Source organism: Malaclemys terrapin, chromosome 19, assembly GCF_027887155.1.
Source record: "Malaclemys terrapin pileata isolate rMalTer1 chromosome 19, rMalTer1.hap1, whole genome shotgun sequence".
Classification (NCBI taxonomy): domain Eukaryota; kingdom Metazoa; phylum Chordata; order Testudines; family Emydidae; genus Malaclemys; species Malaclemys terrapin.
In genome coordinates, this window is record NC_071523.1 from 21671100 (window position 1) to 21687269 (window position 16170).

At 64.2% G+C, this 16170-nt stretch overlaps 1 protein-coding gene across 1 annotated transcript; it reads right to left on the minus strand.

The window, feature by feature from the left end:
- Window positions 1-881: 881 nt before the first annotated feature.
- On the minus strand, window positions 882-15603 carry TNFRSF25 (TNF receptor superfamily member 25). The gene is made up of 10 exons (XM_054009364.1): window positions 15532-15603; window positions 7620-7848; window positions 7128-7259; window positions 6775-6927; window positions 5989-6070; window positions 4966-5024; window positions 4277-4384; window positions 4089-4126; window positions 3332-3497; window positions 882-3146 (listed from the first exon to the last, which is right to left on the minus strand). Exons 1-10 carry the CDS (start codon window positions 15559-15561, stop codon window positions 2860-2862), a joined length of 1284 nt encoding a protein of 427 aa, XP_053865339.1. The 5' UTR covers window positions 15562-15603; the 3' UTR covers window positions 882-2859.
- Between the last annotated feature and the right edge of the window lie 567 nt (window positions 15604-16170).

The following is a 16170-nucleotide window of genomic DNA, read 5'->3' on the forward strand; positions in this document are numbered from 1 at the left end:
CCCACGGGGGTACCCGACCTTCTGGTTCCAATTGCATCTGCCCCTGCCACGGACTCCTTCCAGCAGGCACCATCCTTTCCCTCCCGTCCTGTGGCAGGGCAGCTGGGCCCTTTGCATTCCTGCCTCTATCCAAAAGCCAAGCGAGGGGGAGAGAGCAGGACCTAGGCAACCCCAGGAAGTGGGTTTGAATTGCCCTGAGCCAGCTTGCTAAATTCATTAAGAGCAGCCCAGAGCTGAGTCTAGTTCATTTAACTGTAATTAGTTAACAAATATTATCATTAGCCAACCACTAACAAAATTAGCCACATGCATTAACATGAGCCCAGCCCTCTGGATTGCATCTCAAGTGCCCCCCAGCGGCCGCTTGGTGCCTTAGACCAGGAGGTGATTGGGAGCACCTGGTTCTCCCCAAGCTCAGGGACTGGGGATTTCCCAGCCTCCAGCCCCTCCCAGAAGAAAAGCCACTCCTGAGACTGAGCAACACCACAGTGATTTATTGTCAGTTACCGACAGGGGACGAGCCCTGTCCCCCGTCCCAGTCACCCCAGAAACAGCTCGGCCGTTCCTTGCGGGCACGTTCCAGAGCCCCCGTCCACACGCAGCCACAGCCTGCGGCAAGGCGCCTGTGCGCCCAGGCCCAGCTGGAGCAGAGATACTTGCTCAGGAAGGTGCTGGCTGCTCCTCCCGCTCCGTCCATTGAGACAGGGATCACTGAAGCCCCAGCACTAGGAGCTGGGGCACCAACGGTCTGAGCTCAGTGACGCTGGGGCTCAGCACGACCTGCCCCACCACAAACACCCCCCCCCCCCCAGCAGAGAACCAGGCAGGGCTTCCCCGCAGGAGACCTGAGCCCCCGTTTCGGTCACGCAGCAGCGGCCGTGGGTGTGACATGTAACCGATTCAGATCACTTTCCTCAAGGCAACATGGGGTATAAATAAGGTACGAACCTGCCACCTCTCCTCAGCTCGCTGGGGCAGGCCCCAGCTCCGAAGAGGCCCCGTCCCGTTCCAACACAAGAACAGAACGGGTCTGCCCCTGCTACTGCAGGGCAGAACCAGCAATACAAATAATTGACATAAAATGTCTACCGAAGATAAGTAACAATACTTACTGGTACAGTGCTCCCATCCCCCCAAGCAGCGCTGCCCCAGCCCTCCCCAGGGGGCTGCTGGACTAAGCCACTCGCAGCTGAGCTGGCCACCGGGGGATCGGCAAACCTGCCCCCACCTGGGGCCAGCAGAGGCCCCAGGTGGCAGTAATGGAGCCTGGCTGCTTTTAAAGGCTCCCACGTGATGGGTGAATCTTGTAGCTAGCCAGCAAAGCAGGTCTCCTGGGCCGTGCCACTCAGCCTCCCTTCCCTTTAAGGCTCTGTGCCAGAGGCATGTTGTTTCCGGGGTGGGGGGCAGCATTTTTGGTTGCTAGACTTTTCTTCCTGAGTTTGGCCACACAGGCACGTACACAAAGTGCTTTTTCAGCAGACATGGCGAGCCCTGGAGCAAGGCCCGCTAGAACAGCTCCCAGATGGGACAAGCTGCCATCTCCCTGGGGTTGCTAAGCAGGCTGGCGCCAGGCGAGGGACCCCGGTGCGGGCAGTGTGGAGTCCCAGGGGACTCTGAGCCCAGAGGGAGCACTACCAGAGTCACCCCTCTGCTTCAGGTGCTAGTGTTGTCGAGTCAGCGCTGGGCACAGGACGAGGCCAGCTCAGCACCGGGGCTCCAGGATACCCCTCAGCTCAACTCTGATCTGGCTTGGCCCTGAGACCCCCTCCTCCGGAGGAGCCTGGACCTGACACTAGAACCAGCCCTTTGCTGGCAGTGCCTCTCGCCCCCGGGGCTCCGCGTGCTTCCGCTGCCTGACGCAGGTTAGCAGCATCCTGCACGGGGAAATGGGGCCAGAGCGGTGAGCTGACTGGCCCAAGGTCCTGCCCTGACTCAGTGGCAGGGCCCAGGGGACACGCTCCCTTCCTTAGCCACGGGGATCTAGGAAGCTGCCCACACGACCAGCCTCAGCTGCGAGAGTTAGCACTAAGCTGCCGGCAGGGGCTCCAGCCCCAGCCCTGCGCTGCTCCGGGGTGCTCAGTCTAGCCAGGGCTGGGGACGCTCCATGCCCTGCACCTGGAGCCGGCTGAGCAGGGTTTGCTTTGTAAACCTAGCAGGATCGGGGGGACTTTCCACAAGAACCCCAATTCCCCCTTCAGAGGGAAAGCTGGGGTTGTGGAGAGGTGCCTGGGGCACAGCTGGGGAGGGCTCTCCAGGGCCTGCGTCCTGTGGGGCGGGGGTTCTGCCCCCCAGCCCTGGCAGTGTCTGTGCCCCTGGAGAGGCCCGTTTGGAAATGGAGCCGGGCGAGGGAAGCGTGACTCAGCAGCAGCACAGCGGCAATGATGCTGAGACCATCCCTCTGCCTGCCCTGGTCTGCTGCCACCACCTAGTCTGTTGCTCCAGGGGTGCATTGCTTCCCCGGCTGCCATCCGCACACCCGGCTCCTCGCGGGCTGAGATGCAGGCTTTCCTTACAAGGGGAGGGAGCGGTGACGCCTGCTGTGTGTCCCCTCTCGTCCCAGTGCCGCCATTGTGCAGAGGAGCGGCGTGCGGCTTCGCTGGCCCCGGGCACAGCATTGCTCAGGGCGTTCATAGAGCTGCCCTCCCTCACTAGGGTCCTGGTTGTAGAGCAGCCGCCAGATCTGCTGACAGGGCTCCTCCAAGCGCCAGGCCGTGGCAGGCCCTGCCCGCAGCGACAGCAGGGCTGGCTCCGCTGGCCTGGGAGAGGCCTTCTCCTTCCCATCCCAAGTCAGAGCCCGTGGAGGGCAGCCAGGGAAGCCAGCCCTGGCTAGCAGCGTCAGCAGCTCGCTGCTGGGCAGGCTCACGGGCACCTCTGCAGCCGCTGCCTCAGCTCCTCGGCGCAGCCGGCCAGCTCCATGCGCTCCAGGGCTGAGAAGATGGACTCCAGCGTGGCGTTCTTCTGCTGGTACCACCTCTTCAGCATCTCGTACTGCTGGTCCCGGACGTGGGCGAACTCCAGCTCCACCACCTCGATCTCGCCGTCGTGCAGCTCCAGCACCCGCATGAACTCCTTCCAGCGCCGCACGGGTACCGTGTTGATGATGTCGTACAGCCTGCTGCCCTGCGGGAGCACGCCAGGGAGGGGCCCTGCGGGACAGCGAAACAGAGCGTCAGCCAGGAGCAAAGGAGAGGCTGAGGGAGAGCCAGTGAGGAGCTGTCTGATGTGCCGGTGCCAGCTCCGTGCCTAGGGCGGGAGCCTGGGATGTTGGCAAGCAGCCAGGGTGGCTGCATGTGCCGCGGCACGAGGCACCTTTCTGCAGTGCGTGGCTTACTTGCTGTGTCCTGGGGCCCCGCGGGCGACTCCCAGGTGTCCCGGCTGCCAAGGGGCCTGACTGGACAGGCGTTGCCGTTCATTTGCGATGCCTCCGTGACCTGAAGGTGGAGCAAACCCTGCGACTCCGGGGGCTTTTCTACGGTTCCGGACGGACACGCTGAGGCCTGGAACAGAAAGAAGCCACTGTTTGCGAGGGAAGCCCTGATCTCTTGGCCAGGGGGAGCCAGCAGCTTGGTGCAGCAGGACAGGAGAGAAGTCTGCCAAGTGGGCAGCTCCCTGCCAGGCCGGGGCAGGGGTGGGGGTGGAGGAGGAATTTCCTGGCTTCCTGGCTGGGCAGACATCCTAGGTCAAGATAAACTGCTCTGAAATAAGCAACTCTGCCTCGTCCATTCAGTCCCCAGCCCCTCTGCTGAGGCTGCCAGTGACGGGGGTGGGCACCTGTTCACTGGGAACTAGCTGAGACCCGTCAAACTCATCTCCTAGTGCCAATGACCAGCCTGCAGGAGAGAACTATGGCCCTTCACCTGGATCTGAACTAGCCATAAACAGCTACAAATGCCCCAGCCTCCAGGCCGCAGCACGGGCAGGGCCAGCAGCCACGGCCGCCCCAAGCAGCGTGTGTTAGCGCTGCAGGGCAGGGGCAGCCAGACCCCAGGGCGTGGGCCCTGCCGATGGCGCGGGCGAAGGGGCGCAGGCAGCGTGGGCAGTGCGTTTAGGCCGAGGCCAGGTCCCATGTGCCCGGGCTGGGCTCTCACCTGCTGCAGCGTCGAGTCTTTCACTGCTGCGGCCTCACCTGCCAGGAGAGAGACGGAGCCATTAGTCAGTGCCCCAGGGCTCTGGGCACGAGGCCTCCCTTAGCCCGGGCCAGGGGCTCTGCTGTGCAAAACGCAGAGTCGAACACAAGGGGGAGGCTAATGGCTAAGACAGCGTGCGGGTGGGTTACCGGCTGCTGGGGAATCATTCCGGATCGTCCTCCTCTTGTGGTAGATGACGAGCGCTCCTAGGAAGAGGGGCCCCATGAGGCCCAGCAGGATGTACTCCAGCCCAGAGCCTGAAACAAAGACCAGGAGGTTACAGCTCAGTCAGCTGCATTCTGCTCCGCTCACCGCCCCGCTTGCGCCAGGGACAGCCCAGGAAAGGCCAAGGGCTCTCTCCTCCTTCGGGGCCTTGCCCAGCAGGGCCGGAGTTCAGCTCACAGCACACAAGGGGCTGCCCGGCTCAGGAATCACAGGGCAGTTAGTTACTCCAGCTCTCTGCCAGCGTGACTGAGCTCAGAGCAGGCCCCGCCCCGGTGAGCCGGCGGGATGGAGCCACTCCGAGGCAGTGAGGTTAGCTGGGGTCTGGTGACGAGCATGCGGGGTCCGGGGGCTCGGTACCACTGCTCCTGGCTAAGCAATGGTGCGAGGAGGCAGGGCCTCCCCAAGCACTGACTCCCTGCAGTACCCGCCCCAAACCACCCCCCACCGGCCCCCCAAGTAGACCTGCATTCGCCCTGTACGCCAGGCACAGCCCGCAGCCCTATTCCCGCAATCCCTTGAGCACATTCTGGGCCAGCGCCTGCCCCCCTCCAGACTAGTGCCTGAGCACAGCACCGGATGCCAGCACCTCCCCATGTGCCACGCTCCCACCTACCTTGGCTGCTGCCACCGCATGACCCGCCGCACCCTTCACCGCACTTTTCGGGGAACTGGCTGCAGAGGAGACCGGTGAAGAGAAACAGAAAGTGGGCGTCTAACCTGTCCTTTCCCAGAGCGCCGGGAGAACGGGCGTCTTGGCACTAGCGCCAGTGTGGCTCTGTCAGGGCCCGTGTCCCACCGCCAGCCCTGCCACGTTCCGTGGGCTGCTTTGGAGAGACCTTCCCATGCTCCCTGGTGCCCAACCCCAGCCAGCTGTTTGGTTTGAAGAGGGGCTTGACTACACATGGCCGTTAATGCAGATTAAGGCAGGGGGTGAATGGCAAGTGTACTAGGTGTGCCTGACCAGCTCCACGTGTGGCCACTCCGATTCCAGACCAAGGAGTCAATCAGGAACAATGCCACACGTAGACGAGCCCTATGTTACCTGGAGCGTAGCCCTAGTCTCTGTTCTCCAGCCCATCACCCTGGTGTCTGCACCTGGTTCCATGACTTGCACACACAGGTTCTGCTGGATGGGTCATGCCGGGGGGGTTGCGAGCCCCAGGGACTGGTATTGGCTGGTGACAGGGTGTGAGTGGTCAGCCAGGACTGAACTGTGCCAGGTGAACATCGCAGATAAGGCACTTCCCAGCACGAGTTTGCTGTGAAATTCTGGGGCTCATAACTAGTCACAGCCAGCGGGAGCCGGGGAGAGCACCAGGGCACAGAGCTCACCTCACTAACAGCTGTACTGGCATCGGCAGCCAGTGCGCTAAGATCTGCCGGTGCAAATCCCCTAGGAGGGTGTCATGGGGCACAGGGTGCCTCAGAGTCCAACCCAGGCCCTGCCCTGGGGCATTCACTAACCCCCTGCCTTAGCCACTGTGCTCTCGTGCCGCCCCGGCCTAGCTTTCTGGCCCGGCCAGTGGCAGGGGGCCAGGGCTGCTGGTCTCAGGGTAGCTGCAATCCCGCTCAGTGGGGGGGCGTCTAATGGGAGAGCTGGAGGGGGAAGCAAACCAAGAAATCCCAAGGTATTTACCTGGAACACGCTCGGCACTCGCTGCCCTCCAGGTAGAAGCCAGGCTGGCAGTTCCCACACTGGGCATCCTCCTTCTCTGAACCTGGAAGACATGGCACACAGCTCGCGCCAGCCAGCGAGGAGAGGGGTGTGGCCCGGGGGCAAGGGGGGCGGTTCTTGGGACTGGCCTAGTCTGTTGGAGGGAGCCCAGGGCAGCAGGGTGCTGACGGGGCAGGTCCAGCAGCAGTTGAGTGGCCCCAGCACGGGGGGCAGCGGGTCTCTGGTGCGGCTCCCTCGCGACGGGGACGTAGGGGGGGGGTAGAGCGTGTTCCCCGGCAGGCTGCACGTCAGCCCGGGCTCAGCAGCTGGCGTGTGGCCCACGCTCCCGGGCTACACAGGGCTGGGAGCTGCTAGACACGGCTCAGACACCACCAGGTGCTTGCCTAGGCAAAGCCTTTCCCTTGCCCCTAGCGTGGGCTACAGGCCGTGTGGGCGTCGGAGGCTGCAGTGGATGTGCTCCCACCACTGAGCCACCCTCCCTCAGCCAGCTGGGCCACGGCCTGAGGCCACAGCGAGCCTGGGGGGGCAGGCACAGCGCAGTAAGACTGGGGGGCGGGGGGCAGCGCAGGGGGCAGTGGGGCGGGCGGGGGGCAGTGTGGAAGGCACAGCAGTGCGGGCAGCAGGTGAGGGAGCAGCGTGGGAGCAGCAGGGCGGGCAGGGGCAGCGCAGGGGGCAGCGTGGAAGGCACAGCAGTGCGGGCAGCAGTGCCAGGTTCCAACGGCAGCAGGCAGAGCTCTGGACACTCACAGTTCTTCTGGGTGGCCCTGCCCTTGCACCGGCGACATTCCTGGCAGGTGAAGTCTCTGCAGGCAGGGTCCATGCACTGCATGAAGTGGCCGGCCCCACAGCCGCACTCGATGTCGCTCGTCTCGGTACAGTTCTTCAGCACGAGCTGGGAAGCTGAACACAGGACAGGCTTCCTGAGCAGGCCTCTGTGCGGAGGGGAGGGGAAGGGGGCTGCTTCCTTCTCAGAGCGGGGCCCAGGTTCCCCAGGCTTTCTCCTACCCCCTGAGGGCCCTGGCCAGTGGGGTGGGGAAGGGCTGGCCGACAGGTTGGCGGCTCGGGGCTGGAGTGGCTGGGCTCCTGGCCCAGCGTCTTACCTTGCGCTTGGCACTCGGAGCACTTTCGACATTCCCGCTCGAGGTTCTGGAAGGAGAGGTAGGTGCCGGGCGGGCAGCTCTTGCAGGTCGTGTCGTTGCCACGGCTCGTGCAGGGAGACGTCATAAACTTCCCTGCAAACAGCACCAGCTGGGATGAGCGTGCGGGTTAGTCGCAGGCGCTGTGGGGATGGGAGGTCGCCCGGGATACCCAGAGGCTCAGCTGGCTAACTAGGTCGGTCCCTCCAGGCCTTCTGGGCTCTCTGACCTGCGTGCCCTGTGGTTTGGAGCAATGCCCTGGCCCCCCCCCATTGCTTTCCTGGTGGGGGGGCCTCGTGCAGTGACACGAGCAGGGAGCCCTGAGTCGGGTCCTAGCGCTGACCTCACCAAATCACTGACCCAATCTGTGCCTCAGTTCCCCAGCTGACGGGGCCGGACTCCGCGCGCTGAGCCAGGCAAAGCCTTGTGCAGGGCGGGGGGCCCGCCGAGCCTCACCTGCCGGGCACTTCTGGCAGCAGCGCTTTGGCGAGTACGAGGGGTCGTCAGGTGCACAGCTGTTCCTAGCCACGTGTCTCTGGTGCTGCTGGTGATGGTGCAGCCCCAGTGCAGAGTCAGCCGGGCTCCTCGCCCTCCTGGGCTCGCTGCCAGTCCCGGCCGCTCGTGGCTTCGGGGTGCCCAACAACGGGAACCCGCTGCCAGTCAGCAGCAGTGCAGCCAGAAAGCCCTAGGGGAGAGAGGGGAACATTGCCAGGGACTGGAGCAGGCTCACAGCTGCTGCACCCGCCAGCCCCGGGACCTCTGGGAGCCCAGAGCTAAAACCGAGGGGCTGCCACAGGTCAGCCTAAGTATCCAGGCCTTAGCGCGCGCGAGGAGCCTTCAGCCAACGCTCCCTTAGCTGGCACTGGTGCGACGTTTGTAGCTAGCGCCCAGCCCTGCACGAGCGCCGAGGGTGGGATAGGCTGACCGGCGCCCACTGCCTCGTCCCACCCGGGCTCCAGCGGAGTCCAGAGCAGCAGGTGTTGCAATCGCTGCCCTCCGGGTGACCCCTGTTGCACTGGAGCCTGGGGGAGGTTTCACCAGAAGGAACCTTGGCGCATCCCCCACTGCAATGCAGGAGTCAGATGCATTCTTCACGTTCCCAAGGGGGCCACATAGTCCAGTGGGGAGGGCAGGGGCCTGGGACTGCAGGGGCCTAGGCACTATTCTTGGCCCTGCCACACCTGCTGGGTGACCTTGGGCAAGTCACCTTGGGACTGTCTGCACCTGTGCCTCAGTTTCCCTTTCCCACCCTTTGTCTGCCTCGGCTCTTTGGGGCAGGGACTGTCTCTCACTAAGGGTCAGTGCATGGCCTGCTATAATGGGGAGGGGGGCAGGGGGCTGATTGCAGCTGGTGCTATTGTACCAGTAGTACGTGATCAGCCCTTGAAACCAAACCGAATTGGCCTAGGTGAGGGGGTCCAAGCCCCTCCGCTAGAGGAGCCAGTGATTGCGGCTCCAATGGGCCTGTGCCCAGGAACAAACATGGGCCTGAACCTCTGTGTGAGGAGCGGTGGGAAAACCCGGTGCATGCCCCACCCCCAGGCTTGCCCTGCCTGTCAGCCTGCGGGCTGTCAACGCTGCAGATGGAGCCCCGCTGATGTAAGAGCAGGGTTAGCTGTGTGCGGCGTAGCGGGCGTGCCAAGTACCCCCTGGGGACCACTCGGGGTCAGGCGAGAAAGCCGGGCGGGGGCCATGGATGACACAAGAGCCCAGCTGGATTCGCGGCCTGAGTTTGATTGAAATGTGCCTACGTCAAGGCCCAGCCACTGCAGCTGTGGACTGCCGTTGGGGCTTGTTTCCAGTGCTGCCCCACCCCCAGCAGGGCAGCACACTTGCTGGGTTTGTTAATGAAAGGCAAGCTGCTGAGCAGTCACTTGACTCCAGGAGCTGGCGCTTTAAGAACACACCAAATACCATGAGGCTCGCACTAAAATCACCTGCATGAGCAACGCAGCGGCCCCAGAACGTGTTCTCAGGCAGTGCTGCCCGTCCCCCTTCTCCCCCTGCAAGTGCCACGGGCAGAGCCAGGCTGGCCGGGGCCGCACAGCCCCACTAGGAGCCACGCTGTCACCGAGGAGCATTACCTGGAGCCCTTCCCGGCAGGGCGGCTGTGGTGCGCACTGCATGACTAACCCACCGGAGCACTCAGCCCCCTCCCCCTGGGAATGCCCCCTGCCAGCCCCTGCTGGGTATTTTCCCCCGCCTGTGTCAGCCGCTGGGTGTGTGGCATTTGCACAGCGCAGCCTCTGGAGGCCTCTGGCTCACGGCGCCACTGCAGGGAACACTGGGTGCGGAGGTGCATGCCCGGAAGCAGGGGCGACCTCAGGCCAGGCTCCTGCCATGGGTACTGCTTCTGGTAAAGGAGGAGAACCGGGGCGTGTGGTTAACACTGAAAAGGCACCGAAAAGTGTTGCATAAGCAGCCTGGTGCAGTTGTTCCTGTAAGCGGCTCTGAGCTAACCACTTTCCTAGGAATCGGCGGGCACGGTGCTTGTGGCAGCCGGCTGCTCAGCAGAGCGGAAGTGGGGCTTCCAGCCCAGCTAGCATGCTCAGGCTGTCGGCAGGGCCCCGCCCCCCACTGCCATGGCTCCAAGGAGGACGCTGGGCAGGCGTGACGCTACCGCCTTTCTGGGCCTCCAGTGCTCCCCCATGGCCGCCCCACAGAGCCGAACTCAGTACCGGGTGGGACCAGACCCACCTCCGTGGGGGTGTGATATGGAGCAGCAGGGCAGGGGAGGGCCCAGGCAGGGCTGGGCTGGCAGCGGCCTGGCCAGGACACGAGCAGCCTGCTTTCCGCTGGGAGCCAGGCGGCAGCGGCACAGGCCTCAGGGGTCCCATCCCAAGAGGGACTGCGTGTGGTCTGGCAGCAGCCGGCTCCCTGGCATGGCAGGGTACAGGCGCCCGCCCGGGGTGGGAGTCAGCCCCCTGCAGCGCCAGCCGCCCCGCCTGCAGGCCCAAGTGATGACCATGGGCAGGGGCAGCTGGCATGCCTGCTAAGGGATCCCCTCCAACGCACAGCTCGTCAGCGCCGGGGGGCCAGCCCACTGTTGCCACAGAGCCACTGCGAGAGCCCGGGGATACCCCAGCGCAGGCCCAGGGCCCGGCCCACCCCAGGTGTAGGGCAAGCCCAGGAGAGAGCAGGTGGTGGTCCCCGTCAGGCCGGCACAAAGCAGGGCCCTGCAGCCCCAGCTCAGGGGAGGTGCACCAGGGCCCCTGGGCCGAGCTCAGCACCTCAGCAGCATGAACCTGGCCCCCAGCCAGTCTGAGCTGGGCGTCTCTGGCTGCTACTTTACTTCCCGGCCACCCTGCTCTACCCAGACCTGGAGCAACCGGCCAGCGCCGGCCATGCTGCACGGGGCACTCCTGAGACAGCCTCAGCGAGTGTGAACCAGGCCCCATGGCTCTGCTTTAAAACAAGAACTAGAGAAGTTCATGGAGGATCGGTCCATCAATGGCTATTAGCCAGGAGAGGCAGGGATGGTGTCCCTGGCCTCTCTTTGCCAGAAGCTGGGAATGGGCGACGGGATGGATCACTTGATGATTACCCGTTCTGTTCATTCCCTCTGGGGCACCTGGCACTGGCCACTGTCGGATGACAGGAGACTGGGTAGATGGACCCTTGGCCTGACCCAGTATGGCCGTTCTTATGTTCTTTCATGAGCAATGTGGTGCCATGCAGGATGGGGCCCAGGCCCCCGCCCCTGTGACACCATGGGCAGCTTCTGGGGCTTCCAGGCTGCTCTCACCTATGCCCAGTGTGCGCCCCGCAGCCACAAGCAAAGCCCCGCCGTGGCCCCCCTCACCCTCCCAGGACAGGGCGGGGATGTGTGTGCTGCTGTCCTGGGTAGCATCATGGTCAGGTCCTGCCCCAGCAGCACTAAGTGCCCCACCAGGGACAGGCTTTGCCTCTCCCCAGGGCCCTGACCCGCTGGCACTGACTGTCCCCCCACGGCACCATCTCCTCGCTGACGCAGCTCCACCTCCCTGAGCCACTGGGGCTGCTCCCGGCTGTTCAGCTCAGGGGCTGTAGAGGGACCTGGGGGGGTCTCGTGCTGCCAGTGATTTCCCCGTCCCCCCTGGGCGGGTGAGGTATGGGGGCCGCTTTGGGGAAAGGGGGCCTCTGCAGCTCTGAGCTCAATGGCTGGCATGGGACACTGAGCGGGAGCGACAGCACCAGCCCATGCGTGTGCCTGGCATTGTGGGATAGCGTGGGGCGGCCCAGCCCCCTCCACACGGCCACTTCCACGGTCACCCCGTCGGTCTTGCCACTTGCCTTAAGGGCTGGCAGCAGGGAGAGCCCAGGACCTCCCATGGGACATGATTGTGTCACCCGCTGTGCCCACAGGCTGGGGCACTCGGGGCTCCTTGCCTCGCCTTTCCCTGCCCCACTGGACCCAGCCCCTGCCCCCGAGCTGCTCTGCTGGGTTATGCTGAGACCACGGCCGGGGGAGGGGGCCGCGCTGGGGCGGGCTGGGCCACAGACAGTTAATGTCAGTCTCCTGTGTAATCTCTGCCTTGGTGCTGAGGTGATTTCCTCCCTTAGAGGAAGCCGGGCTCAGCTCCCCCTCGCCTCTGATGGTATCGCAGCGAGTACGTGCCGCCCAAGTAGGTCAACACTGCACAGCCAGCCCCGGAGCCGCCGGGCCAGGCTGAAGCGGGGAGCACCACACCCCGACAGCCCCGCAGCGACATGGCCACTGGGCTGGGCTGGCCCCTCCGCGGGGCACCAGGGCCTGGTACTGCTCAGTGGTTAGTGCCCAGGGGCGCACTGCGGCTCAGGGCCTGTCGTGCTGGGGGCTACGCCCCCCCCCCCCCCCGAGCTGACTGTCACCAAGCCCGCAGTGCGAGCGCGTCGGGGCAGAGGCTTGGTGCTGCATGTACAGTGCCTGGCGTGGGGCCCTGACCGGGGGAGGGGGCAGAAAGGAGGGGGCTCCAGGCACTACAGATGGCAACACCCCCATACGAGCCAGCTCCACCGTGCTGCCCCAGCTCCCTGAGTGGCTCCGGCGGGGCAGCCAGCCCACACTCCGGCACCGGGCGTGGGGCCAGCCCATGGGCTCTAGCACTGACTCCCTTCCCCCTCAGCTGCATGCCCAGCCTGCCGGCCAGGCCGCAACCCCGCCTGCAACCCCGGCCCCTGGCCCCGGGTAGGAGAGAGCCCTCCCCTAGGCGAAGGCCACACGCCTGCCTCGCAGAGCCTGGTACATGGGGTGTTGTCACACTGGGCAGGGGCACCACAGGCATGGAACAGCTGGGAGGGGCCGGCGGCCCAGGCCCTCAGGCCAGCTGGCTGGGGAGGGGGCAGTTCCCTCCACTTCTCCACCCGCACACACCCTGTTAGTGCCTCGCTGCCGCTGGGTCCGTCCCTGGCCCTGGTGCCCAGGGGCTGTCCTGCCCCGGGCCTGGCGCAAGGATGTAACAGACCCTGTTTGCTGCCCTCCCAGCACCTGCAGATGGCAGCTGAGCACAGGCCCCACTGGCCCTCCCCGCCCATGCATCCAGCTCCCGCAGCGCCAGGCGGGCCGGCGCCAAACCCCTGTGCACCTGCTCTCCCTCGCCCACGTGCTGAGCCTAGCCCCCCAGCCCCGTGCCATGGCAGGGGACGCCCTTATCCCCAGAAAGGCCCTTGGCCACTCCCCAAAGGGGCTGCTGGGCCAGGCTGGCCCCTGCCGGCCCCGCCACGTGGGTGCGGATTCCTGGAGATTCTGGCCCGTGGGTGGAGTTCCCGGTGAAGATAGCCCCGATTAAAGAGCTGCATCATTTTCTCTTAAATCTGTCACAGCTGTGCTAGAACCTGCCCATGAACTCGCCCATTTGCATAGCTCCATGATCAGATCGTGGCTGGCGCCGGAAGCCTTGGAAGGAGGCCTGGGCCCCTCCTCCCGCCCCCCTCGCTGAGTCAGTGGTGCCTTGCTGAGTCGAGGTGTGATCTTTCCCCAGGCAGCTCCCACTGCCTTCGTGTTTCCCCGCTGGGGAACATGCCATGTGCCTGCTCGGTGAGGGATGGGGCCGGGCCCGCTGCCCCAGCCAGCTGCATCCATCTCACACACCGGGAGCCCCACGCCACATGCCATGGCCACACTCCCTTGCCGCCACAGGCTCACACCTGCCCCCCCGTGGCTGCACGGTCCCTCCCCTTAGCCCTTGTCACCCCCTCGCACTCCACACTCCATCACCCCAAGGTGCTGCTCAAGTGAATTTCCAGCAGAGAGACCCATCCTGAGCTCTCACCCCAACACAGGCAGTGGCAGCCCAAGGCCCCCCACGCCCCTCCCAGCCGAGTGCCCCCTGCTCTGCCCTCCAGTTTGATAGCAGCCGTCAACTACCTGAAGGGGGGTTCCAAAGAGGATGGAGCTTGGATGTCCTCAGTGGTACCAGATGACAGAACAAGGAGCAATGGTCTCAAGTTGTAGTGGTGGAGGTGTAGGTTGGATATTAGGAAAAACTTTTTCACTCGGAGGGTGGTGAAGCACTGGAATGGGTTCCCTAGGGAGGTGGTGGAATCTCCTTCCTTAGAGGTTTTTAAAGCCCAGATTGATAAAGCCCTGGCTGGGATGATTTAGTTGGGAATTGTTCCTGCGTTGAGCAGAGGGTTGGACTAGATACCTCCTGAGGTCCCTTCCAACCCCGAGATTCTGTGATTCAGGGCTGAGAGGACGGGGACCCTCTCTCCTCAGCCTCCCTGATGAGCTGGTGCATGATGGAGCATTTACGGCCAGATGCAGCTGGCCTTGGCCTGGCGAGACCAGCCCGTGCGTTGCCCCACAGGTGCCAGCACGTGTCTATGAATGAGCCAAGCTGGGGCCTAGTCAGCCACCTGTCTGTCAGAGACTGGTAGAGAGACGGGCTCCTGCTCTTCTCCCCGTTCCCATGGGGCAGAGCTGTGGAGAGGGGAGCTGGGCAGGCCCAGCAGGGAGGCAGGAAAGCAACCAGGCTGGAGCAGGGCTGGGCAGAGGTGGGGAGCGGTGCCCATGGAAGGGGCCTGGAGTATCCTGCCCCGAGCACAGCCCTTCCAGGCAGGTAGCAGGGGCTGAAGTCACTGCCTTTCTGTACCCCGAGCACTAGCGAATGTGGGCCCAGTGCGCAGAGGGCTGGCTGTGGGAACAAGCAGGGAGGGGCTCCAGGCCAGGAAACGCCACTGGTGGTCCCAGGCCCTATCGCCCAAGCAGAGGCTGGAGTCAGAAGCACCCTGGGAAGTGAGCAGCCCCCAGCCACGTTCCTAGGCTGCTCCGACACTCAGGCAGCCAGCTGCTTCCCTCCCCAGCCCCAGGCAAGTGAGCACTGAGCGGCCCCCCGGCTCCACAGACACATGGCACCCAAGCCAGGCGGAGCACAGCCCCCTGCACCAGGTGACCCCGGTCCCACCCCACCGTAGCTTGCTCTAAAGTGACCTTTGAGTTGGACACTTGAGGGCCTCTCGTGCCTGCGGGCCAGAGGTGGTCCAGCCCCCTGGTGAGGATGCCAAGGGATGTGAGGCACTAAATCCCAGTGTCCTGCCGAGTCAGCCTGCTGGCTCTCGTCGAGTGTGAACCCTGGTTGCAGCAGGATGCAGGACTCCGCCAGGAGCCCAGGACAGACAGCGTCCCCCCAGCACAGCCCCCTTTCTTCGGCAGTAAACACAGGACTCAGCCCGTGGACTCTGACAACAGCAGCAGGGATGCCCACGAAACACCCCAGCCCGTGACCTCAATAGCTCCAACCGTCGCATTATTGCTCATGTGAACCGTGATGGCACTCAGCGGCCGGGGCAGGATGGGTTGGGTGCTGTGGGGTGGAGACACAGCGCCTGCCGCCAAGAGTTTGTTCAGCCCGACACAGTACAGCAGGCATTGCTTTCTCTGCTGGCTGGCTCGGGGTACTTGTGCACTGTTCAAATGCTGTCACATTGCAGCCCAGAGGTGGCTGCATTTTAGGGTTGGGGAAGTGATCCTAGTTTGTAAAGATCTCCAGGGCCCTTGGCATGAATGAACGTACGATTATTGTTAACTGTGGGTGGCTCCCCCACACTTTCATTTTCTCTCCTCCCGTCTCCCCTTTCCTGGAAAGCCCCTGGGGCTCTAAAGCGATGCCTGCATCACTGCATTCAGCTGTTTTCCTGTAAACTTGCCAAGGGCTCATGGGGGCATCAGGAGTCCACTAACTGGGCCCCTCAGCCCTACACTACCAAACAGCAGCTCAGCCCGAGAAACCAGACGTTGGCCTGTAGGCAACAAACGAACCACTGCAGAGAGCCGGCCCTCATCCCCAGCCAGGTCTCCTGGCCGCTCCTACTTCCCCCCAGCTCCCCAGAGCAAGTCTGCACCAGCCCTGGCTGCTTCCTCTTTCACTCTAGAGCAAGTGAGGAACATCCCGGCGTGAGCAGGACTTACCCCAGCCACCTTCAGGGCCCAGCTCCCCATCCTCGAGCCCTAGAGACCCAGCTCATACCGGGCAGGGGACGGGGGTTACTCGCGGGAGCTGGTCACAGCCCAGCGGCAGAGCGAGGCAGCAGCTAATCCATGCTCTCAGTAACCCCCTGGCGACGAGTGAGCTCAAACCCGCTCAGCTGAGGCTTTTACACTTAAGCCCTTGTGGGAGGAAATCCATTTCTGGAAATGAGTCCAGGGGGTGTGAAACCACGACAGCCGCCGAGGGCGGCGCGAGCGTGGGGAGGGGCCTCGCTGGCATGGAAGCAGTCGGGCGGGGTGAGGGGCGCACTGCTGCAGAGGGCTGGTGCTCCTGCCAGGAGCCAGCCTCCTCCAACATGTCCCACAGCAGGTGAGTCCCAGGCCCAGAGCCTTGACCCAGAGGGGCCGGCCTGGGGCTCTCCTGCAGCCCGCCTCGCCAGGACAAGTGCTGCCAGGTGGCAGCTAAACATCTCACAGCCCAAAGCGCCCAGCTGCCGTCTGAGCTCTAGGGCAGGCACAGCCCAGCCAGCCCCAGCACCCACACAGCAATTCCCAGAGCGCCTACGGACACCTCCCCTTGGGGCTGTGAAGGGGCAGCTCTGTCCCCAGCAGCGGGCAGCG

Coding starts and splice junctions, on each gene's coding strand:
- TNFRSF25 (XM_054009364.1), bottom strand. CDS start 15,561: ATGGGGAGCTGGGCCCTGAAGGTGGCTGGG. Junction 6,928..7,127: donor CTCCGAGTGCCAAGCGCAAG/GTAAGACGCTGG, acceptor TCCTGTGTTCAG/CTTCCCAGCTCGTGCTGAAG. Junction 4,385..4,965: donor ATGCGGTGGCAGCAGCCAAG/GTAGGTGGGAGC, acceptor TCTTTGTTTCAG/GCTCTGGGCTGGAGTACATC.